This window comes from Poromitra crassiceps (genome assembly GCF_964638095.1).
Source record: "Poromitra crassiceps genome assembly, chromosome: 8".
Taxonomy (NCBI): Eukaryota; Metazoa; Chordata; class Actinopteri; order Beryciformes; family Melamphaidae; genus Poromitra; species Poromitra crassiceps.
The window spans coordinates 5,175,305-5,200,652 of record NC_139629.1 but is presented as its reverse complement, the minus strand read 5'-3'; the positions used below and the strand labels follow the sequence as shown (position 1 = coordinate 5,200,652).

The following is a 25,348-nucleotide window of genomic DNA, read 5'->3' as shown; positions in this document are numbered from 1 at the left end:
GAGCTGTCAGACTCCCAGAGAGATGAAGTGCCTCTCACTGATCAGGTGTCAGACCACCCGCTCCGCCTCCGGCTGACGGGAAAAAGAAATATTGATTGGCTCGCCGGGGGCCCCTCAGACAATATGCACAATCACATGCACATCAACTTTAATAGGGCCTGCTTGGTAGCATCTGCGCAGCACAATCATCTTCAAATAAGCGCACACTGGAAGGTGAAAATGTCAATAAAACAAAGCTTGTGTTTTAATCCCAGGGGACTATTTAGTTCAGAGGCAATCTCCAATGTGAGTTCAAGGCGCTGATGCGAAAACCTTTCTTTCTGAAACTTAAAAGTTCAGTTTCTTTTCTTTGATCCTACTTACTTTGGGCAGTGGTTCTCAAAGTGGGGTCCGGTTCTTGAGGGGGTTCCAGGAAAAAGGGTAATTATTTATTTTCCACTAGAATTCCAACCATAAGTAACACTATAACGGAATGTATGACTATTTTGGTCATGGGCTTCATACACTTTCTGTAATGAAACATCTAAAAGTGTGATGAACCTCCCACTCTCTAGGCCCTGTCTTTAACAGGACTCTGGTGTTGGGGTCTGATTTGCATGCCCCGTGTACCCATTGGGGTTAAGAACACCTTCAGACCATTCATTCTCTCTCCCTCCTCACCGATGCACCTTTTCTTCTGTTTGATTATATCATGTAGTTTGTGTTGTCTTGTTATTTTCCCTTGAGGGAAGTGAGTACACCGGCCACAGGTGCACCCAATCAGCCTAACGACCCCAACATCAGGCCTCCTGCAAGACAGAGGCAGGAGAGTGGAGGGTCATCAAAGTATTAGGGAGTTTAAGCAACCATGGCTTGGAGCAACGGCAACGGCATCGAGACCCACTTTGCTAAGGTGACCAGACGTCCCCGATTTTCAGGGACAGTCCCCCTTTTTGGGGACCTGTCCCCCGGCTGGAGCTGTCCCTGAAAATGTCCCCGATTTTCTACTGGCATCGATATGACTCTAGCTCTAGCGGGCTCATTCTTAAATCTAGAGTGAAGATACTTATAGGCTATGAAACTGTAAGTCCTACAGCATCCATTGGGACCAGATTGGGACCAACAATGCCATGCTACCTTCTCGGGAAGGAAAAAAAAGGGGCTAAATAATGAATTTTGAAAAACCGGCATGGTCAATTTCAAAGGGGACCCCTGACCTCTCACCTCAAGATATCTGAGTGAGAATGGATCCTATGAGTACCTACGAGTCTCCCCTTTACAGACGTGTCCACTGGCAAACCACTCAAGCAAAAAGTTTGCGGGAGGCTTACTTACGGGCGGGTTAAAAGCATATCACAGCATCACGTCTATGTAGTCCATTGATCCAGGCATCCATGATCCAACAAGTGTTTACATGCTGCGTCCTGCTGTTCCAGGTAATCGTGAACAATGGAAAAACACTTAGGACTGTAACACCGAAAATACTTTTTGAGATCTGAGGCTTTTCATAAAACATTTGGCGCTGTAGGTACGGACGGCCAGGCCTCATGCTGCTGGGGGGGCAAAATATATGAAACTGGAATAATCCCCCTTTCTTATTTCATAGGTAATAACAGTGGATATTTTAATAATATATTGATTGCCAGACTGGAAATGTCCCCGATTTTCATTTGAGAAATCTGATCAGCTTACACTTTTGCGCGATTCTATCTAGCCACCTCCCCCTGTTTGTAGCCCAGCTGCCGACTACGGGAGGAGTAGTTTGACGTACCCCGCAGTACGCCGAGCTCTTAGCATGTTGAGAATTACATGTTTTCATCGTATTTGGCACTGTCATTCCATGTATATTCGATTCTATCATTAGTAGTTGTATGGATAAAGAGTATATTTGTTAAATATGTCCGCTAATTTGACTGAATGTCTTCTTTGTTCATACAGTAGGCATGTCTGCTGTTGCCAGCAGCACTCAGGAAGAAGTAGCCGTAGTGTTTTGGTGTCGTGCAGCTTAGTGATATCTGCTTCCGGGACTACGGCAACCCGATTGGAACCCCGTCGCCGTCCTTAAAGGTCCAATTATACTCAACGTTAAAGACGGAGACGGAGACGGACAGAGCCTTCTGTCCGTACTCTGCGTTCATTTCGTCCGTTTTCTGTCCGTCATCTGAAAGCTTACGGATACGCATGAAACGGAGGAAAACCACACACACACTCATACATTTGACTCTCTACTGCCCACTGGTGGATGTATTGCTTAACATGATACCAACGTGAAAGACGCATGGAAGTATGTGGGCAGTGACGATTACACCGTTTGAAACCGACGCCCTTATTTACGGATGAAAATGGAGTATAATTGGGCCTTAAAACGTCACTGCTTAAACTCCCTATTATCAGATGGGGGATCCTGGGACACAATCTTATCAAATGGGGGTCCATGGTCTAATTTGTGTCAGTTTAGTGGTCCTTGACGTGAAAAAGTTTGAGAACCTCTGGGCTAGGCCACCTACACCAGAGTCTCATTCTTATTAAATAAATGAACTGAATTCAATTGCTCTCTAACAAAGAATTGCAACCCTTTTTCCAGGACTACTCTTGCTCTTGTCTGCTCCCTTGTCTTTGTTACTGAATTGAAATACATTTAATTTTTTATTTTATTTAATACATTTCCAGATCTAGTTTCAACGTTTTCTGGAAATGAGGCCAAAGGGTAAAAAAAAAAAAAAGAGAGAGGCCTTAATCCATGAAACAATAAGCTTACCAACTGTAAGTAGCTTCAATCCCCAGCTTGTTACAGTCCAGCTGTTCTGCAGATTTGGTGGGATTAGGTGTGGTGGTGGAAGCGAGAGTGGCGGCCGGGGTGCGTGACCTCTCACCCCGCTGACTCTGTCCATGTCTCCCTGCTCACTCAAGGCCTCCAGCTGCTGCGACGACGTGGACATCCCAGACGAGGTGAAGCTGATGGGCTTTGCACAGCTCAGTGTTAGCTGATGCCCCTCCCTCTCCATGCCTGACGCAGGTGAGCCAGGGGAGACCCCTCAGGGCAGACAGACCGAGGAACACAACGCCACACCCCGCACAATCACCCCTCCCCACTCCCCACACACCTCCCCCAGGACACGCCCCCCCCCCCCCCCCGCCCCCCACCACCTAGAGCCATTGAGATATTAAGAGTTTGCGTCGTCTCCATTCACTCCAATGGATTTTTTTTGTTTTTTTTTACAACAATGGCGGCAGATCGCAGCCTCACAACAGTTCCCAGAAGTAAGGTTCTCTGGATTAAGCAGAGTTACAGCAGAATGGACCCGTTTGTGCTGTACTGTGAAAGGGTCCGACGTTTAAAGAATCAAATTGTATATTATCAGCTTTATTTTATGCATTCAAACGGCCTGCCACATACTTCCTGGAACTATGCTTGGAACTATGGTTGATGCTAGAATGGATCGGCCCGTAGGGACCTAACCCCACCTCTGACCCTAAAGGCTTTTTGCACACCAAGTCCGTATTTCTCGTCCGAAATTGTTTCAAAATAAATACGACCTCGTTGTGTCACTCATGTTTACACAGTGACTCAGAAACCTTCGTCCGTCATCACATCTTTCGGAACACGTTTGATTTTCTGCGTTTTTCGCATCAGTCGAAAGCCTTTTGCGAGCTGTTTGACCCCTGTGTGTCTGTGTTTGTGGGAGAGAGAGAGCCCGAGGAGCGGAGAGGCAGCTGGAGAGACGCAGGTGCTCGCTCCACCTCACTGGCCCTTCTCCCCGGGGAGCGGTGCTGCGGCACCTCGGGCCACGGCGCACCGCAGCCGGCTTGGTAAGGTGAAGCCTTGAAGGTGAGTACGGAGCGCCTGTCCAGTGCGATACGGCTACCATTCCCCCACCTGCTGCCATCTGCCTTCTGCAGTGCAGCTCAACCGCTGCTGCCTGTCATGTCGTATGTGGATACAGGAGAGGACGTATTGCGAATAGAATGACAAGCACAATAATAAAACACATCGGACTCCATTTGCAAGGTTTCTGTGCAAAAACGATTTTTTTTTTCAGATGACGGATTTAAAAAACGCATACCAAAAAAACGGAATGTGTGTGCAAAGACCTTTAACTCCAAACAATCATCATTCCCCATGCCTGAACCCAACCCATAAACCCAACCAATCATCACTCCTCATGTCCCCCCAGCCGATCCGTTTTAGCATCGACGCAGAAGTCTCTTGAGTCACGTGACGATCAAGCATTTTGGACTTCTGTTGGCGCGACTCTCTCTTCAATGGCTCTGCCCTGATGTCCAGCTCTGCCACGGCCCCGCCTCCACCTCCTTCATTAGCTCCTCCCTCACTGTCCCTCGACCCTTCGGCCCACCACCTTATGACATTCCACCGCCCAGCACATGGACCGGGTTCAGGATCAAGCCCAAGAAACTAAAGATGTACTCAGGTGGTGAAAGCAGGTGATTAAGATGTAGCTTTGGATGTTTTATTTGAATCTTGTTTTGTTTTGTTTTTGTATATCGTGTTACCTCTGCTCTCATTATTTATTGAAATGAGAAGGTATTATAGTTTTCTCATGCTCTTTTTTTGTGGCCACAGTGAAAACAAATTCGCTTCAAGCTGGCATTTCACAACCCGCCATTTGTGACGTTTCCCTTAGGTCTGTGTCGTGTGCCGCAGAGAATGTAAGATTTCGTTTATTTATGGGAAAAAGCACATTTTCATGATAACATATTGAATGTCTAAAAAGAGGATGAATTGTACTACTGTGTTAGGCGGTGAATTCCATTGACAAGAAGGGACCTATTTGCTTGGATTGTACAGGAAAAGTGAGACAGTGTATAATTTGCTGCGCATTTCGACAGTCTTAATGCTTCAAAATGCTAGAGGTGCCTTGTTCATTTTTCTGTGCCTAAGAGAGTAGGTAATGAAAGAGACCACATAGAACATGGAGAGCAGAACCTGCTAATTACCATTTCAGATATTATTCCAGCAATGATACGATTCAAGTGAAGTATCTTTCTCAAGTTATTTGGGACAGGCTATAATGCACTTTTGGGCAGAGTGCACCTGACAAGCAGATGCTTAGCCCTGATAGATTAATTTAACTTGTATGCTTTTGTCAACTGACAAATGTCATCTAACATAACAGAAGCTGCAGTCATGTAATCTGCTTTGGTTGATGTGGTGTCAGAAGCCCAGCTAGTAAACATCATAACAGTTTCATTTTCTTGCTCTGTCCGACTAGCCTACTGTCCTACTGCACTACAAAACGTTTTTGTTCCCAAAAAATATAGTAGTAACTCAAATGTACTGTATGACAATGAATCTGAAGATGAAACCAAAAGGCAACTACTGAAAGGCTGACGAGCCATTTGTTTGTCCAAACAAGTCCAGTCGCTCTAAATTATTTTTTAAGTATTGAAGTAGTAAATATTAACTTGTACTAAATTCTTTATTTTAAGAGGTAATTTATTGTGTTTTCTATGTACAGTATGTATACCATTTCAGCATATTATCCCTGCTCCCTCTCTGTAATCAGCTGATTTCAAATTTCTGCAGAGGAGCAACAAATAAAGAATTGCTATTATTACAAAAGAAAAGTTTTTTCTTTATTATTATTTGGTATTGGCTGAATGCATGACGGTGTTGTTTGATTATACAGTAACTAGTTTGATAATCATATCTACCACCTACACCTATCTATGGAATATTTTACATGAAATGTCCCATATCCAGTGGTCTTTAAACAAGATTATGAATTCGGTTTGGAAAAAACAACAACTCAAATCCAGAATTCGTGGGACTTCTCTATTATGCTCTGTCTCTCTCCCCTAATTTACGCTGTTTTGATAAGATGATCTGTTGGGATAGATCCATCTTTGGTGCAGTTGATTGTTTTCTGTAAATGTTTCCAGTCTACACAGCAGATGTGCTACACAGCTACATGCTACACAGCAACTCTGCTACAGACAACAAGGTTTGCTCTTCCATATTCAGTTGGCGGGGCGGCGCTGTAAGCGGGTGAATGAAATGAGTGTTACTTTGTGATGTCACAAAATCACGGAATTCAAAATGGCTCGTTTGGAGGCACTTTTTCCGTACATGACTTTGTGTGTTTTACACAAGATGCGACCTTTAAATTCAAGCACAAAGCAGAGTTTGACAATCGTGACAGGATCCGACAGCTTTCAGCTACAGCAGACACATTCGGGGTTCCTCTGCCTTTCCGAAGCCCTGCCACTCCGAACGTTAACTTCCATTATTCGGACTGGCGGTCGTTCACCTTAGAAGCCGCAATGCCGACCTTAGGTTTAGGCGTGGGGGTGGGAGAGGTTAGGTTTTGGGTTAGGGTCTGGGGGAGGTTAGGTTTAGGCATGGGGGGAGGTTAGGTTTGGCGTGGGGGCTGGGAGAGGTTAGTGAAAAACGGGGAATATACCCCCTTTCTGAGTGCCGATATTTCGGAGTGGCAGAACGTCGGAGTGGCAGCACGTCGGAGTGGCAGCATGTAACCGACACATTCACAGCTACAGCAGACACCTTCACAGCTGTCACAGACTTTGCCAAGCAACGACATTTGGCTTTATAGAGAACGTTTGGTCGGTCTCCAGGGATGGACTTCAAATGGCTATGATACAGGACCATGGAATACAAATGTACTTACTGACATTATGTATGGAAACATTATTACCAATAGGGACAATTATTAAATTGTATCTCTATGGTTTGAAATGAGATGGAAAACCTAGGAGCTGGAAAAAGGCAACAAGTAAAAGCAATAATGTAACTTTAATTATTCAAGTATTTTTTTTAATATATATATATATATATATAAAACATACCATTTATAACAACAACCCTTTTTTAGGATAGATGCTTTCACAGTAAATGTCACATTAGCTTATAATACTAGAAACCTTTGAAAAAAGGAAAAAAATTGGCCATTAAAGCCATTCACGTTCTAGAAAATAGAAACAAAATCAATTATTTCAGTAGCAGTGCTTCAGTAATTACTGATATGCCAGATGCACATGATAATATATCCACTCTGGAACGTCTTAGCTACAATTAAAATCTGACTTGCACAACATGATACTGTATTTCTATTGATGCGTGGAGATGTTGATGAGCTGAAACAGCTGTCCACATACAGCATACAGTACATTACCAAGAGCTGGTTTAGAAGCAAATAGCTGACACAGATAATTACCCCAAATAAGAAAATAATCTCCAAATGGAAAACAACCCATTGCATTTAAAAGCTAAAATCACATGTCTGACTTGTTTTTCAGAAAGAAGCAACATTATGGCAATATGCAAAGAATTCGTAATAACAGAGCACTCGGTGAATTGAGCTACATGTTTTGATTTCTAATAGTGTCTTGTGTGAAAATCATCCAACGAAAAACAGAAAATCGCATTTCAACTTGGTCTGTTTATTATCACACGGAAGGGGAGAGCATGATGCAGATGTATTTTGTCCCAACAGACGACCTGGTTTATTGTCAGATTAGATTTATAGCTGTGTTTTCACTCTTAAATAATACCCCTGGTTTCATTTGTAAATGACATTTTAAATATATAACATTGATTTAATAATAGTTATGTGATACTTTATTGATCCCTGTGCAGAAATTCTATTTTGCCTCCCTTGCACCCGTGCGGGAAGGTGCAGAGTGCTGAGTCAACTACAGAGCAGCAGCCCTGCAGCTGGTGGGGGATCCAGTGTCTTGCTCAACAGGACACTTCAGCAGGGCGGACGCTTGCCAACGGCCTGAACTGAGGTCGTCTGGCCGATGGACTAAAGTATATTCTGGTCGAACTGGAACTGACTTTCAATAACACCACATTTTTAGATATGCATGAGAAATGATGCGCTTTACAAGCCCCGTGCACTCATTAACAATCATGAGGTGGAATCAGTAGAAGAAGACATATCGATGAATGTTAATTAAAACCGCTGTCGTGAAATCGAGACTCGCAGCAGCCCTCACTGTTTGTACAATAGTCCGTGTAACTCGGATGAAAATCCAAACGGAGAGAAAAGGCAAAAGGAAAATATAAGAGGTGGACAACTGGACTACGGGTCCAGTTGTCCTCGTCGTGTCCCTAACATCTCAGGTGCTTCTTGCTGGACATGTCATTCCAAATGCGATGCATCTCCTCCGGGGGAATCTGGTGGACGGTGATAACCCGCCGGTACCTGCAGAGACTATAGGCCATTTTCCAGTGATTAAAACCACTGTTCTGAAAAGGGTGTATGCCCAGCTTACGCAAACACAGTCCCACGTACACGTCCTCCAGGTGTATCAGTCTGGTGTGCAACGAAGTCTTGTAGATTAGCTCCGCCACGTCTGCGGAGAAGATGTATCCGGTGCCCGAGCAGAACGGGGGGTATTTACTGTCAGGATACAGGTCTCTGGACATGTACCACTTACTGCGCATGTCTCTGATGGGACCTCCGTTTATCACGTAGCCTGTGAAGTATCTCCTTCTCGGCTTGCTGGCGGGCTTCAGCAGCTTGTAGACCAGATTGTCCATGTTGACGAAGATGTCGCTGTCCGTCTTCATCACGTACTGGGCTTTAGGGCAGAAGGTGGCCACCCAGCGCATGCCCATCATGGTCTTGAGGGTGAGATTGTGGTAGGAATCGATGAAGTCCTCCACCACAATGTCGTGGAAGATCTGGCTCTCCTGCTCCACCATCTGGTTGAGGACGGTGTCCGTGTTCCTGCCCAGCATGAAGACGGTGACGATGCGGATGTCGCTGAACGTGCTCTCGTCCCCCCAGGTCTCCCGGATGGCCTGCCGGTATAGTAATGATTAATCAACAATGGCTGTTAAGAATTATCGATCACACATATAGGCTATTAACCGATTCATCGACAATGTAGACCTATGTCCTCTTTAAGACACTCCCCCGCGGCAAGAGACTGAGGTCTGCCAAGACCAGAACCACCCGCCACAAGACCAGCTTCTTCCCAACCGCCATCAGCCTCACCAACAAGGCCCGGAAACCCCTTCTGCCAAGGACCTCACCAACAACACCCCCCCCCCCACACACACACACACACACAAACTCACTACCTCCTCCTAAACTCAACTGAACCCCCCCCCCCATAAAACTGGAACTCATATCTAATGTAATGCCTGTCTAACTGGGACTGTAAATTCATGTAAATTCCCTGCACATTAATGCCTATTTAACTTAGCCTGTAAATTTCATGTACATTCAATGTAAACTCTTATTTAACTCCGACTGTAAATTCATGTAAATCCACTGCCTATTTAACGTCTATTTAACTCTGTAAATCCAACGTAAATTCATATTTATCATCCACAGAACACTTGTACACATGTACATATTGTATATATTTACTTGATTTGATTGCACTTGCAACTTTGTGATTGTCTTTAGTTATCTTCCTACTTCTTATCTCTGTATATTGATGTGACCGCTACGCTGCATACAGACGCTTATTCCTCGTATGTAACTTGCATACTGTGGCAATAAAAGTGATTCTGATTCTAATTCTGATTCAGATTTTCAAATTTTTTGCTAGAATAATTTAACACCACAAAGACAGGATCTAACTTTCACCGCTTATAGGAAGCAAGGAAGGAAGGAGATAAAAATAGGAAAGGAGGAAGAAGAGGATAGGAGGAAGAAGAAAGCCAAGCAAGCGGGCAAAAGTCCAGTGTGGGAGAATTACACCCAAAAAGACGACGGTATGCATTGTAAACATTGTAATACAATGTTGAAATACAGCACGTCTACATGCACAATGACAGCTAATGCAGGACGTTTGGTTGGTTGATTAACTTGTTGAGTAGGCCCTGAAGACAGGTGTAAATTTTTTTTAGCATTTTTGTATTTTGTTTTGTCAAAAGCGATTTTTTAAATATAAGGATTAATCGATTAATTGATCGTTAACATGACCAATCAATCAATTAAGGAAACGGATTAAAATGTGCATCCTACCTGCCGGGCGTCGAACTCCTTGTGCGTGGTGCTGATGAGGATGACCAGGAAGGGCGCGGGCGATTCGCACTTCTTCGGCTCATTGATGACAAAGTCAAAGGCGTGCGGGTTGAGGGGCCGGGTGTGGATGTTGCTGAAGGTGATGTTCTTGTAGGGTTTCACCTTCCGTATCGGCACGGTCATTTGCCCCACGTAGGATTGCGTCGGGCGAGAACCACTCAAGTACCACAGAGCACTTGCCCAGCAGACCACTGTCAACAGGTATAAACATGAGACTTTTGAAGGCATTATGCTGCATGCAGGTGTATTTGAATGTGTGGTCTCTTATAAGGCTTTCTCTCCATTAGCAGTGTTTCTCCCAACAAGGCAGCATTATGCTGCTCCAGCAGGCCGCTTGACATCAATCGTCAGTAATGGATTACTTTAGAGAGAAGTGGTAATGTTTGCTTTCTAATGCAAATTGTATGGACGTCCAATTTCTCTTCGTGACACTCCCGCTTCTTCATTTACATCTGCAACAGAGAGAGAGAGAGAGGGAGAGAGAGAGAGAGAGAGAGAAAAAGAGAGAAATGGTACATTAACATAAGAAATATATTTTCAAGAGGCCCAGAATTTTGAATAAGTCATGAAGTGTACGGTAACCCTTTATTTTACAGGTCCCTAACAACATAATGAACTACCGTATTTGTAATTAGACATGAACACAGTGTAATTACATTGTCTAATGAGAAATAGTTCATAAAGGTTACATGTAGGGGTGGGGGAAAAAATCGATACACCATAGTATCGCGATATTTTGTCTGACGATATTGTATCGATATTTGGACGCCAAGTATCGATATAAAAAAAAAAATATATATATATATATATATATATTTTTTTTTTGCAGGCCATGCCATGGCAGGCCATCAGGCACTCGGGCAGCAATATTTTTTTTCCCATGATGGCGAAGGCTAGGCGAAGGCATGACCCGCCCCTCTCTGCCTCTGATTGGCTGACTGTACTCGGCTGCTCCCACCTTCTTTCCAGGCGAGCCAGAAGTATCTCAAACGTGAGCAGCAGGTGCAAAACAATCATTCAATCAACAAGCATGAGATACTTCATTATATGGAACGTTACAATTGCAGACCCTATATGATTGATTGATTGATTGATTTTCTTTATTTAAGTGTCATGCTTCGAATGAAGCCCAGCCCACATGGGCTTACAGGACACTTTTACTGTTCATCATTTAAACAATGATCAAAACATAAAACCAACAGAAAACACCCAAAATACATACAGTAAAGTTGTACAGCATGAAAACCACCACCTGAACCTACTTAAAGAGCTGTGCTTGCCTTCTATTCCAGGCCCTAGAGATAAAGTTAGCAGTCTTAAATACCTCAGTCTTAAACAACCACTCCAACTTCTGGCCATCATCTGCCCAGAAGAGCTCAGGTCTTTGCTTTTGCATTTCGTCAAATAAGGAAATCCTCAAATCATCATATAAAGTACAATAAAACATGAAATTAAACTCATTTTCAACATCCTTTAGATCACAGACATTGCATATCCTGTTCTCTTCTGGTATAGCTGTGAACCGCCCTACTTCAATGGCAAGAGGCAGAATACCAATTCTCAGCTGAGCACATAAAGACCTCTGGTTTCTGGTTAGAAAGGAAGTGACATATCTGAGTTATTTAGGCCTACTTAGCCTATTGCACAGACATGTAATTTTTTCTTGTCATTCCAAATGTAATCACATTGTTGCTCTGATTAAGTAGAAGTACAGTTATTTGTGTAAAAAAAGACTGGTAAAGCAGAAGTACTGATTCAACTTAATTACTCAAGTAAAAGGAAAAAAAGTACAGTCTCTGAAATGTACCCAAGTATAAAAGTAAAAGGTGTTCTGTGCAAGGGGAATATAAACTCACATCATATTAATATAATTCAAATACTATTCAAATTAAAAGGTCCCTTCAAAACATATTTTAAGATGCATAAAGACTATACTTTAATCTTCTTCTTCTTAATCACTATGGCCCACTAGCTCAGAGAGTTGGATTGCTGTCTAGCAGTTTGGAGCTTGTGGGTTTGAGCCTCAGAGACTCTTGAGGTTGTGGGTTCGATCCTCAGTCAGTTTTTAATGTCGACAGCCAGAGGAAAGAATAATTTAAAGCCCTGAGAAAACCTCACTCAATCAGTCTGACTTGGTGACACAGAGAGTAGGCTTGCTGCCCGGCAATATTGAGGCCTCAGCCACTTTTGCGGTCGTGGGTTCGAGCCTCAGTCAGTTTTGAATGGTGACAGGCAGAGGGAAGAGACAAGAGCGCCTGGAGAAGAGCTGTGAGTGTGAAGGGTAGCTGGTGGTGTGAAGGAATAATACACACAGTGACACCGGGGCCAGAGGTTGTGGGTTCTAATCCCGTTCAGCTGGCACTGCCTGGATCTAAGGGGGGGGGAGTGTTCTCCCCCCCCCTGACCTCTGCAGAGACATGAGCTGAGGGTTATGAGACAGAAAACCACAGAGAGCTGAAATTTTACAGACATCGGAAACATGAAGAGTGTTTTGCTAGCTGCCGCTAGGTGTAAAAATAACTTTTTGAAAAACTGCGTTAGACTCAGCTCGTCGCAGGCGAATGACGTGCAGCGCACAGGCCTTTTTGAGGCGTCCTCTGCCCATGCTGCGACATGGTAGGATTGCCTTTTAACCAGGGAGGGTCTGGTGAGACAAGGGAGGAGCGCGGCCGGGAGAAACCCACAGAGCCTGAGCCTCCATGCACTGAAGGGTCTTTCAACACTGCGGCGTAGCACTAGCTCTATTGCAGCGGATAGGGTGTGATCAGCCCTTCCGCGGGCAACGTAGCAGACAGAGTAGGAAGGCTGATCCGTAGCGGCTGCTTCCCGGGACGCGGGTCGGGGTCTTAATTGGCCTCGGCTGGGTCTACTGGGCGAGGGTGTATGATGTTGAGAGACCCGAAACACCTTACGACCCCAGTTAACATCACTGATGACGCGTCCCAGCGCATGCCGAAGTATGTATATTCGAAAGTATATGACATGTCTGGATCTCTTTCCAGTCTGTCCACAGTGTCCATTTCTGTGGATCTGTAGGAGGCGCTGTATCGCTCTGTAGGAGGCGCTAAGCTGGTGATGTTAAAGACAGGGCAGTGCTGTAATATGTCTCCTCCATCAGGAATCAAACCAACAGTCTACCTGTCAGACAGTGACACAGGCACTCAGCCGACTGAGCTATGAGCTGTTGGGAGTTAAGCTTCTGATTTCTACACACTGTATTCACACTGACAATAACACAGTGCATAAAGAGTGAGACAGGTGAGATTTGTACCAGTGAGTTGAGCTAGAGTCAGGGACTGACTAGTCTCCTTCATCAGCTTATTTCTATCAGTGTTCAAACTACTGGTGATGATAAAGAAGGATCACTGCTGCAGCTTATAACGTGAGTACTTTTTAAGAAATTGCCTGAGGCTGGGATTGAACCAACTACCTTTGCATATCACTCAACATTCACATGTTTATCTGAGTGAGCTATAATCCACGTTCTCTTATGCTCTTATCATATTTAGTCAACCTCATCCTGATTTTATTTAGTCAAGTTTTCGTCAACTAAGTGTCTAAGTATTTTCATCTGATCTTAGTCAAAGAAAACCGTAACTATGGTAGCAGACCTGTAAATTGAAGTGACTCGATTCAACTGTAGTTCATGTAGTTACATGGTACTGGACCTGACATTGAAGCTGCAGCCTGGGACAGAGATTGCTAAAACCCAGTGGTGGATTCGAACCACTGAACTTCTGATTGCAAAGCACACAGCTTTAACCACTCAGCCACCAGGGCTTTGTGAGTTTCATAGTGGAGTTTGAGAGGATAACCGTATGTCAGTCAGATGTAAAGTAGTCACTTTGTAGCTTTGTTATTATACGCAGAGACTTGGGAAAACTTAGAGACTTACAACACTTGATGCGTAGGGAACTGTAGCATGAAATAGCCTTAGCCAAGACATTCAGCAAGCCTACTGCAGAAATGTGTAGAAATGACAAAACATTGCTGTGACAGGCCAACAGGGCTCTAGTAAAATATATGACGATGGCACTCACATTTTAAATCTCAGTTTTATCTGCACAGCATTCAGTGATAGACAACATAGAATACTTAATGGCTATGATAAAATAATAACTGATGCCGTTTTCGCAATAAAATCTGGGCTAGAGGGGTAAGTTTTATCTAGGAAATGACACAGAGTGACATACAGTATAAGGGGATAAATATCATGATTGACTAAGGGGAGAGGGAACGAGGGGACGTAATTAAACCACCGTCAACTTGTGAGGTTGAATGAGCTTTATTTGTCACTGTTACAAAAACAAGTTAAAAACAATGAAATTGGGGCGGTACGGTGGTGCAGTGGTAAGCACTATCGCCTCACAGCTCGAAGGTCGTGGGTTCGATTCCCACCTGGGACGATGTGAACGCTGAAGGAATGCGTGCCCGTCCGCATGTCCTCGAGTGCCCACCGCAATCCCCTAGGTGCGTTAGACAAGACAATACAATAAGTCAAGGTAATAAAGATAAGGTATTAAAAAGTAACGAGGTAATAAGGATAAAAGTGTTCAGTGTGTAAAAGTATGACGTAATAAAAAGTGAAAAAAAAAAAAGTAAAAGTGTCTAGTTTCAAGTTTGTTTCGTGTACACTCCTGTACACTCTATACATTTGAGACGGTCATTCCACTTAGCATATTTCACAGTCCTATATACATTAAGGCATCGACAATTTACTTGGTTCTGTGTGCACATTTTTTGAGCATTCTATATACATTAAGGCACAGTATATCTAAGATAACTGAGGGCGGTCGCTATACTTTTAGCATATTGCACGTATATTGCACATATTCTTATACATTAGGCACAGAGTATCTATGATAACTGTGTTAGGGCATGTTGAGCGCAGCTATGGCTCTTGGAAATAAACTGTTTCTGAACCGGCTCGTTCGTGCCCTCATCGCTCTGTAGCGTCTGCCCGAGGGCAGCAGTTCAAAGTGCCAGTGCCCGGGGTGGGATGGGTCTTTGAGGATACTGTGGGCTTTCCTGAGACAGCGGGAGCTGTACAGGTCAGCCAGGGAGGGGGGGGGGCAGCCGACGATCTTCTGGCCGGTGTTGACGACTCTCTGGAGCGCCTTCCTCTCCGCGGCTGTACAGCTGCAGAACCACACACAGATACAGTACGTGAGGATGCTCTCGATGGAGCACCGGTAGAAGGAGACCAGCAGTTCCTGTGCGAGATGGTTGTTCCTGAGTACTCTCAGGAAGTACAGTCTCTGGTGTGCCTTCTTGATGGTAGCAGTGGTGTTGGTGCTCCAGGTCAGGTCGTCATCTAGATGGACGCCCAGGAATCGGAAGTCGGAAGCTCTCTCCACGCCGTCCCCACCGATAACCAGGGGCTGAGTGTCTGTTTTCTTCCTCCTGTAGTCGATGATTATTTCCTTGGTCTTGGAGGTGTTCAGGGCCAAGTTGTTTTTCGTGCACCACACCGACAGCTTCTCCACCTCATCCCGGTACGCAGACTCGTCTCCCCCCGAGATGAGCCCCACCACGGTGGTGTCGTCTGCGAACTTGATGATGGAGTTGCTGGGGTGGGCAGGGGTGCAGTCGTAGGTGTAGAGGGAGTAGAGAAGGGGGCTCAGCACGCAGCCCTGTGGAGAGCCGGTGCTGAGGTTTAGCTTGATGAGGTGTGGCGGCCTACCTTCACCCTCTGGGTGGGGGGGGGGGGGGGGGGGGGAGAGGCAATGCAGTGGGCACATGTCTCGCTGACTTTTTTATATCAAATCTAGCCTCAAGAAAAATAATCAGAAAATACAGCCACAGGCAGCCTTTAGCAGGGTCCAATCCTATGGGGCAAAATGATCTGATAGTGTAAAACATTCTACATCTCAAGAATAGAACATTTCAGTGCAACTGCAGGTGGTTCATGACATTGATATTCGAATTCTTGCCAATTGCCAAGTCCGGATGGTGGTGCTATTTGTCCTGATGGTGGTGCTATTTGTCCTGATGGTGGTGCTATTTGTCCTGATGGTGGTGCTATTTGTCCTGATGGTGGTGCTATTTGTCCTGATGGCCATTATATAATGTTATAACCCTATAGATCTTTTTTTTTACAAAGCACATTACAGTGCATGAAATGACAACATCAACAAAAACATCAAAAAAATAAGAGAACCAAGAACCAATAGCCATCAGTTACAAACCGAGTCACCAACCACTTCCTCTGTTGCTGGTAGGTGGTGCTATGACTATCTATCGTATTCAACACTGCACTTCCTCAGGTGCCCAACAACACAATCGCCAAGTGTGAAGTCGATCAGACGAACGGTTGTCAAGATAAACCACTTTTTGTGTTGCCAGTAGGTGGCGCTATGACTTTGCACGTGTCCTTATTGCACGGAATTCGACCTCTCCTGAAGTTACCATCTTCTGACCCCGGCGGGCCCTGCTGGCCAGCGCCGTGGGGAAAAGGCCAATGCACCACATTTGGACCAAACATACATAGGGGAAGGTTTTCGTTCTATTGGCCATCTAGAAAAATCTATGTATAGCTCCACCATCTGGCAAGAGGGGTGCATTTTCTTTTGTTGCCTATTGGGGGAGATTTGAAACATATCCACCAAATTTGGTTGCGGCCTCTCTGAGATACAGATTGTTTTACAGCAGATGAAGAAAATGTATTGTAGAGGCAGAGGGCTGTACCAACCCCTGCCTCAAACATGCAGATGGCATAAAGGCCCCTGGAATACACTTCTATAACAACACATCCTGCTCATGTAGTTATTTAGCAGAGCTTTCCAAATGTCATCAACGTCCTTTTCTTGGCAACTTGCTTTCTACAGTAACGACCTAACGATACTAATGGATGAACAGCCGTCAGTCAAATCACTTTTTACAGTATTTGAATATCAAGGTGCAAAGTTTATGATGTGACATTTCACAAACAAGTACCAATGCATGATTAAAAGCAAAACCAAAAAAAGTTAAAATAGTGTGCAAGTGTTCCCTCTTCTATGGCTCATAAGATTTTCGGTGTTGGCAGCGTTCTGTATGACACCGTTTTTGACCATTCAGGCTGCAATATGGAGATGTGGAAAAATGTTATATTTGTCAAACAGAAATAACTAACCTCTATGTTCCCTCCCTTTCAAGCTTTTAATTACATCACTTAAATGGAGCACTGTTACACTGCTGAAGAATATAAATGAACCCCTTTTACAGAGAAATCTGCTTTTCTGCACCTCCGCCCTGCTACAGTACATCTCTATGTATGTGCTGTTGTTAACGGCGTTGTGTTTGGTGGTACTTGCAGCAACCCGTGTTAAGGGCTTGCCCAGGGGTGGATTCGAACTGCCGACCTTCGGCTTGCGGGGCAGACACGCTAACCACTGCACCAAGAGAACTAGCTCCCTTGGCGGAGCTGATTAACGTGCCAGTATTAACATACTGGAGGGGTGATTTTAACCAACTTACTGGCTACCACTCACGAGGACTCCCATTCATTGGGTTACACTGTCAGTCTCACCTGTATCTTGACATTGTTAAATGAGCCTTTAGAGAGCGCCTGGAGTAAGGTGACCAGACGTCCCCGATTTTCGGGGACAGTCCCCGTTTTTGGTGACCCGTCCCCCGGCTGGAGCTGTCCCCGAAAATGTCCCCGATTTTCTACTGGCGTCTGCGGCCGATATGACTCTAGCTCTAGCGGGCTCATTCTTAAATCTAGAGTGAAGATACTTATAGAATATGAAACTGTAAGACCTACAGCATCCATTGGGACCAACAGTGCCGTCGGGAAGGGGGCTAAATAATGCATTTTGAAAAACCAGCATGGTCAATTTCAAAGGGGACCCCTGAACTCTCTCACCTCAAGATATCTGAATGAGAATGGATTCTATGAGTACCCATGAGTCTCCCCTTTACAGACGTGTCCACTGGCCAACCACTCAATCAGGAAGGTTGCGGGAGGCTTACGGGTTAAAAGCATACAGGTATAAAAGCATCACATGTCTATGTAGCCTGTTGATCCAGGCATCTAATAAGTGCTTACATGCTGCTTCCTGCTGGTCCAGGAAATCTTGAACAATGAAAAAACACTTAGGACTGTAACACCGAAAAGACTTTTTGAGATCTGAGGCTTTTCATAAAACATTTGGCGCTGTAGGTACGGACGGCCAGGCCTCATGCTGCTGGAGAACAGTGACATTGACATTTTGTAAAGGGGCACAGTGAATGAAGTGTGTAGTGTGTGTGTGTGTGTGTGTGTGTGTGTGTGTGTGTGTGTGTGTGTGTGTGTGTGTGTGTGTGTGTGTGTGTGTGCCTCTTCGTGAAGCCGACACTGTTTATTAATTTATTAATAAATTAAACTGGAATCCCTTTTTTATTTCATAGGTAATAACATTGGATATTTTAATGATATATTGATTGCCGGACTGGAAATGTCCCCGATTTTCATTTGAGAAATCTGGTCACCTTAGTCTGGAGCAATTAGGGACTGAGCGAATGAATGCGCTACGCACAGTTCTACAATTAAAGGTTGGAAAACAACATACTGTATTGTGGCGGGTCGGGCAACAGCACAATAACACTGCACTGAAATGGCATGAAGCTGTTTCTTACGATACACACAGACTTCTGTGAGGCTCGCCTCTCACTGACTCTCCTCTTCACTCAGTAAAGCCAGTTGGCAGATCAGCCTCTCTTCACAGGAGAACAGCTCTACTGCAATAAGGCTCTCAGCATTTTCCATCTTCAGAGCTGGAGAGCACCCAAACCCAGACTGAGCAGGAAAACATAACTATCATAACCTGATTAACGTTGAGTCCTCTAACAAGAGACTCAAAATCTCCCTCAGAGAATACTCGTAATATCTACTACGAAAGGAAGCCACTCTGTCAGACTGGAATACATTAACAGTTTTTCACAATTGTTAACACACGTTTCTCAAAACAATACCGGCTTTCTCAAAACTGCACCCACAAAACTGAAAACCTCACAGACACACACACACACACACACACACACACACACACAGACACACACACACACACACACACACACACACACACACACACACACACACACACACACACACACACACACACACACACACACACACACACACACACACACACACACAATGCTAAACCTGACACTCCCTTTGCAAGATGACTTGATGCCATCAAATCTCTTCACTGTTCACAAAATGGAACTGGTGTTTTCATTTGGTACACAGCCATATTTTCAAATGACACACACACACCATTCATTGAGTACACACAACTAAGCATTTGCTGCACACTACCAAGCATTTACAGCACACTGAAGTGCAACATTGAAAACACAATCCTAGAAATGGAACACACCATATGAATGACAATGACTCTGGAGAATGAGCCATTTCTCCTTTTGTAAAATGTCTCAGTGTAGGCCTACTTTTTTCATAGTCAAACATAAAACAGCACACAAATATGCAGCAAAAAAAGTTTTATTTCACCGGACTGGTTGTCTCTCTCTTCAAAGTTCTCCATTGTTCACCAAACAAAACAGAGGCTCAAGGCACTTTTATGCTGCAGTCCTGATAGCGAATTGCTCAACAGACCTGAATGTTTAGAGATTTGAATATTTGTGTGTTGTAGGTTGATGCTTTGAGATTTTACTTGAGAAGTGTGTGCAACAAATGTAGTTCTAACGTAAGTTCAAGCCAGGAAGACTATAATATCCATTTACACTTCCTTAATTCACTTTATATCTCCACTCTTCAATCTACTCACAAGCTCATAATAAGCTGTCAATTTCCGGGTTTCAATGAATAATCAGCTGGTTGCCGCCCAGTCTCTTTTACATGTAACCAATAGCATAGTGTCACATCACTGCTCTCATCACCTCCCACCCCACACACCTCCAGTGTGAGCCTATCACATTGCTTCTCACCCCCGTCGTAAGCCAATCGCTTGGAGGCGGTTTCCTTAAATATGCTTTTTTCTGTCTCATTCAGCCTCTCAAACATCGCTGCTGTCAGGCTCGCACCCTCCTCCTCCCCTTCTCCTCCCGGTCATCGCAGACCTATCCGATTCTTCAGTCGGAAGAGTCTCATCATGATGAGTCTCAGAAGGAGATCACCAGCACCACCAGTATCTAGACACTGCAGGGGGATATAACTGGATGCTGCTCTGGGCTGATGCAGCTCTCTCAAGATCTCCCTGCGGTGTCTAACCGCCAAAGACTACGGTAATAACAATAGTTTATTCTCATCATTCTTTCTGTAAAGCATCATTCACTTTATTGCAATAAATATCACTTTATTCATTCTTTGGTCTCTAGTCTCTCCTGATTGAACTGAACATTGTGTGTAGTGTTTTGACAACAAGGTGATGTGGAATTGATATCAGAGTGTAAAGAAGGAAAGTCAGTGTGAAGTTGTGCCAAATTGTGCCAAATTTTCGCTTTTTGTGTATCAACAATTGTGAAAAACTGTAACAGAGAAGGAAGATACTTAATTCGATCTTGGAGTCATTGTCTCTATCTGTTGTCACTTTCCAGAATAAATCTTAGTGCAGCAGATCATCCTTCTGAGACTCACTTACAAAAGGTGTTTTCTTAGTTTGTTTCGTATGGTTCTTTCAGCAAACCTCTTATTCGAGTCTTGTTCGAGACAAAGTCGCGAGGTCAGAAATCTCCGATTTCCCGACCTCCAAGCGTTCCAGGTGCACGACTTTGTTGTTTGTTGTGTGACGTCAGAAAACGGATTATTGGGGTACAGATGGATTTGCCCTGAGTTTACAAAAACTCTCGTAAAAAACTCTCTCGTAACGGGACAACGGGCACTGTGGTTGTGTTCCCCCCATATCTTCGGTGCCTACTGCCCAGGTGGGGTATCTCGTCGTAAGGGCCTTTCTGTCTGTGTGGAGTTTGCATGTTCTCCCCGTGCTCCCCCAGGGGGGTTCCTCCGTATATAACCCCCCCCCCCCCCATTAAAAACATGCAGAAGATCAGATCGTCATCGTCATCCGACCAGTGACGACAACATCCGAAGTCGGTCCCCGTGCGCTGTACGAGAAAGCGACCACTGCTCCTGGCCTGCCCCCCGGAGGAAAGGACAAAGCCAGGATGGGTTAAATGCAGAGGACAAATTTCACCGGCCACTGTCAGCATGTGTGTGTTTGTGGCCCTCCGTGCATGTGTTGATGTGTAACCGTGTGACAATAAAGACGGGCTTGTCCGTCTGAAATCGTGTTTAAAGCTCTAGCAGGCTCATTCTTAAATCTAGAGTGAAGATACTTATAGAATATGAAACTGTAAAGACCTGCAGCATCCATTGGGACCAACAGTGCCGTCGGGAAGGGGGCTAAATAGGGGTGTCACAATATATCGTCCCACGAAATTTCGCGATAGTAAAACGTCACGATATGTATCGTTGAGATGAAATCTCATATCGCGTTTCTTTTTTTTTTTTAAATAGACAAAGAAACGTCTTTGTTTGTTGAAGTTCAATGTGTGGAAAGTAGTTCAGTTGAACAAGTCTCTGAAGAGACACATGAGAAGTTATACAGGAGAGAAACCATTCAATTGAGTTTCTGGCAAAACTGTTTACTTGACAGGAAAAACTGAAGATGCATAAAAAAATAGACTAAGAAAAGTCTTGTTGTTTGAGTTTGAAGAAAAACTGAAGATGCATAATGAGAATTTATACTGCTGAGAAACCTTTTAGTTCAAAGTAAATCTAAGTGACGGTGTAACTCAGTCTATTTCAAGATAAGCCTTATCTCCAATCTCATGTTTTTTCTAGTTGTTATTGTAATAACAATTTCCCACAACAGCATGTTTTGTATTTGTGCATTTCAAATAAAATACTACTTTTCCAGTCATATATTGTCATTATTCAAGTTTAAAAAAATATTGTTAAAATCGTATCGTATCGTATCGTTATCGTGAACCCAGTATCGTGATACGTATCGTATCGTGAACTGAGTGTATCGTGACACCCCTAGGGCTAAATAATGCATTTTGAAAAACCAGCATGGTCAATTTCAAAGGGGACATTTGACCTCTCTCACCTCAAGATATCTGAATGAGAATGGATTCTATGAGTGTACCCATGAGTCTCCCCTTTACAGACGTGTCCACTGGCCAACCACTCAATCAGGAAGGTTGCGGGAGGCTTACGGGTTAAAAGCATACAGGTATAAAAGCATCACATGTCTATGTAGCCTGTTGATCCAGGCATCTAATAAGTGCTTACATGCTGCTTCCTGCTGGTCCAGGAAATCTTGAACAATGAAAAAACACTTAGGACTGTAACACCGAAAAGACTTTTTGAGATCTGAGGCTTTTCATAAAACATTTGGCGCTGTAGGTACGGACGGCCAGGCCTCATGCTGCTGGAGAACACAGTGACATTGACATTTTGTAAAGGGGCACAGTGAATGAAGTGTGTAGTGTGTGTGTGTGTGTGTGTGTGTGTGTGTGTGTGTGTGTGTGTGTGTGTGTGTGTGTGTGTGTGTGTGTGTGTGTGTGTGTGGGGGGGGGGCACCAGGGACCTCTTCATGAAGCCAACACTGTTTATTAATTTATTAATAAATGAAACCGGAATCATCCCCTTTTTTATTTCATAGGTAATAACATTGGATATTTTAATGATATATTGATTGCCGGACTGGAAATGTCCCCGATTTTCATTTGAGAAATCTGGTCACCTTAGTCTGGAGCAATTCGGGACTGAGCGAATGAATGCGCTACGCACAGTTCTACAATTAAAGGTTGGAAAACAACATACTGTATTGTGGCGGGTCGGGCAACAGCACAATAACACTGCACTGAAATGGCATGAAGCTGTTTCTTACGATACACACAGGCTTCTGTGAGGCTCTCACTGACTCTCCTCTTCACTCAGTAAAGCCAGTTGGCAGATCAGCCTCTCTTCACAGGAGAACGGCTCTACTGCAATAAGGCTCTCAGCATTTTCCATCTTCAGAGCTGGAGAGCACCCAAACCCAGACTGAGCAGGAAAACATAACTATCATAACCTGATTAACGTTGAGTCCTCTAACAAGAGACTCAAAATCTCCCTCAGAGAATACTCGTAATATCTACTACGAAAGGAAGCCACTCTGTCAGACTGGAATACATTAACAGTTTTTCACAATTGTTAACACACGTTTCTCAAAACAATACCGGCTTTCTCAAAACTGCACCCACAAAACTGAAAACCTCACAGACACACACACACACACACACACACACACACACACACACACACACACACACACACACACACACACAGACACACACACACACACACACACACACACACACACACACACACACACACACACACACACACACACACACACACACACAATGCTAAACCTGACACTCCCTTTGCAAGATGACTTGATGCCATCAAATCTCTTCACTGTTCACAAAATGGAACTGGTGTTTTCATTTGGTACACAGCCATATTTTCAAATGACACACACACACCATTCATTGAGTACACACAACTAAGCATTTGCTGCACACTACCAAGCATGTACAGCACACTGAAGTGCAACATTGAAAACACAATCATAGAAATGGAACACACCATATGAATGACAATGACTCTGGAGAATGAGCCATTTCTCCTTTTGTAAAATGTCTCAGTGTAGGCCTACTTTTTTCATAGTCAAACATAAAACAGCACACAAATATGCAGCAAAAAAAAGTTTTATTTCACCGGACTGGTTGTCTCTCTCTTCAAAGTTCTCCATTGTTCACCAAACAAAACAGAGGCTCAAGGCACTTTTATGCTGCAGTCCTGATAGCGAATTGCTCAACAGACCTGAATGTTTAGAGATTTGAATATTTGTGTGTTGTAGGTTGATGCTTTGAGATTTTACTTGAGAAGTGTGTGCAACAAATGTAGTTCTAACGTAAGTTCAAGCCAGGAAGACTATAATATCCATTTACACTTCCTTAATTCACTTTATATCTCCAGTCTTCAATCTACTCACAAGCTCATAATAAGCTGTCAATTTCCGGGTTTCAATTGAATAATCAGCTGGTTGCTGCCCAGTCTCTTTTAACCAATAGCATAGTGTCACATCACTGCTCTCATCACCTCTCACCCCTCCAGTGTGAGCCTATCACATTGCTTCTCACCCCGTCGTAAGCCAATTGCTTGGAGGCGGTTTCCTTAAATATGCTTTTTTCTGTCTCATTCAGCCTCTCAAACACCGCTGCTGTCAGTCACGCACCCTCCTCCTCCCCTTCTCCTCCCGGTCATCGCAGACCTATCCGATTCTTCAGTCGGAAGAGTCTCATCATGATGAGTCTCAGAAGGAGATCACCAGCACCACCAGTATCTAGACTCCACAGGGGGATATATCTGGATGCTGATCTGGGCTGATGCAGCTCTCTCAAGATCTCCCTGCGGTGTCTAACCGCCAAAGACTAATAACAATACTTTATTCTCATCATTCTTTCTGTAGTAAATTATTCACTTTATTGTAATAAATATCCCTTTATTCATTCTTTGGTCTCTAGTCTCTCCTGATTGAACTGAACATTGTGTGTAGTGTTTTGACAACAAGCTGATGTGTAATTGACATCAGAGTGTAAAGAAGGAAAGTCAGAGTCTAATGCAGATAAGGGAGTGTGAAGTAGTGCCAAATTGGGTCGAGCGATTGGTACATGAAGTGAAGGTTGTGCAAATTGTGCCAAATTTTCGCTTTTTGTGTGTTAACAATTGTGAAAAACTGTAACAGAGAAGGAAGATACTTAATTCGATCTCGGAGTCATTGTCTCTATCTGTTGTCACTTTCCAGAATAAATCTTAGTGCAGCAGATCATCCTTCTGAGACTCACTTACAAAAGGTGTTTTCTCAGTTTGTTTCGTATGGGTCTTTCAGCAAACCTCTTATTCGAGTCTTGTTCGAGACAAAGTCGCGAGGTCAGAAATCTCCGATTTCCCGACCTCCAAGCGTTCCAGGTGCACGACTTTGTTGTTTGTTGTGTGACGTCAGAAAACTGATTATTGGGGTACAGATGGATTTGCCCTGAGTTTACAAAAACTCTCGTAAAAAACTCTCTCGTAACGGGACAAGCCCGTCTTTTATTGTCACACGATCACACATCAACACATGCATGGCCACAACACACTCATGCTGACGGTGGCCGGTGAAAAGTGTCCTCTGCATTTAACCCATCCAGGCACCCTTTCTCGTACAGCGCCCGGGGACCAACTTCGGATGTTGTCGTCACTGGTCGGATGACGATGACGATCTGATCTTCTGCATATTTTTAGTGGGCGGGGGGGTTATATACGGAGGAACCCCCTGGGGGAGCACGGGGAGAACATGCAAACTCCACACAGAGAGAAA

The 25,348-nt window shown here is 44.1% G+C and overlaps 2 protein-coding genes across 2 annotated transcripts in view; one reads left to right on the top strand and one right to left on the bottom strand.

Annotated features, from left to right (window-relative positions):
• stk39 (serine threonine kinase 39) overlaps nucleotides 1–3,005 on the top strand; it is a 51,501-nt gene extending 48,496 nt beyond the window's left edge. Inside the window, exon 18 of the mRNA XM_083641980.1 lies at nucleotides 2,890–3,005. Coding sequence (XP_083498106.1) covers nucleotides 2,890–2,967 — 78 coding nt within the window. The 3' untranslated portion in view covers nucleotides 2,968–3,005. The remainder of the gene's footprint in view (nucleotides 1–2,889) is intronic.
• A 5,066-nt stretch (nucleotides 3,006–8,071) lies between these two features.
• b3galt1b (UDP-Gal:betaGlcNAc beta 1,3-galactosyltransferase, polypeptide 1b) lies at nucleotides 8,072–10,235 on the bottom strand (the record flags this gene model as incomplete). The annotated part of the gene is made up of 2 exons (XM_083641990.1): nucleotides 9,945–10,235; nucleotides 8,072–8,767 (listed from the first exon to the last, which is right to left on the bottom strand). Exons 1-2 carry the CDS (start codon nucleotides 10,230–10,232, stop codon nucleotides 8,072–8,074), a joined length of 984 nt encoding a protein of 327 aa, XP_083498116.1. The 5' UTR covers nucleotides 10,233–10,235.
• Nucleotides 10,236–25,348: the final 15,113 nt, after the last annotated feature.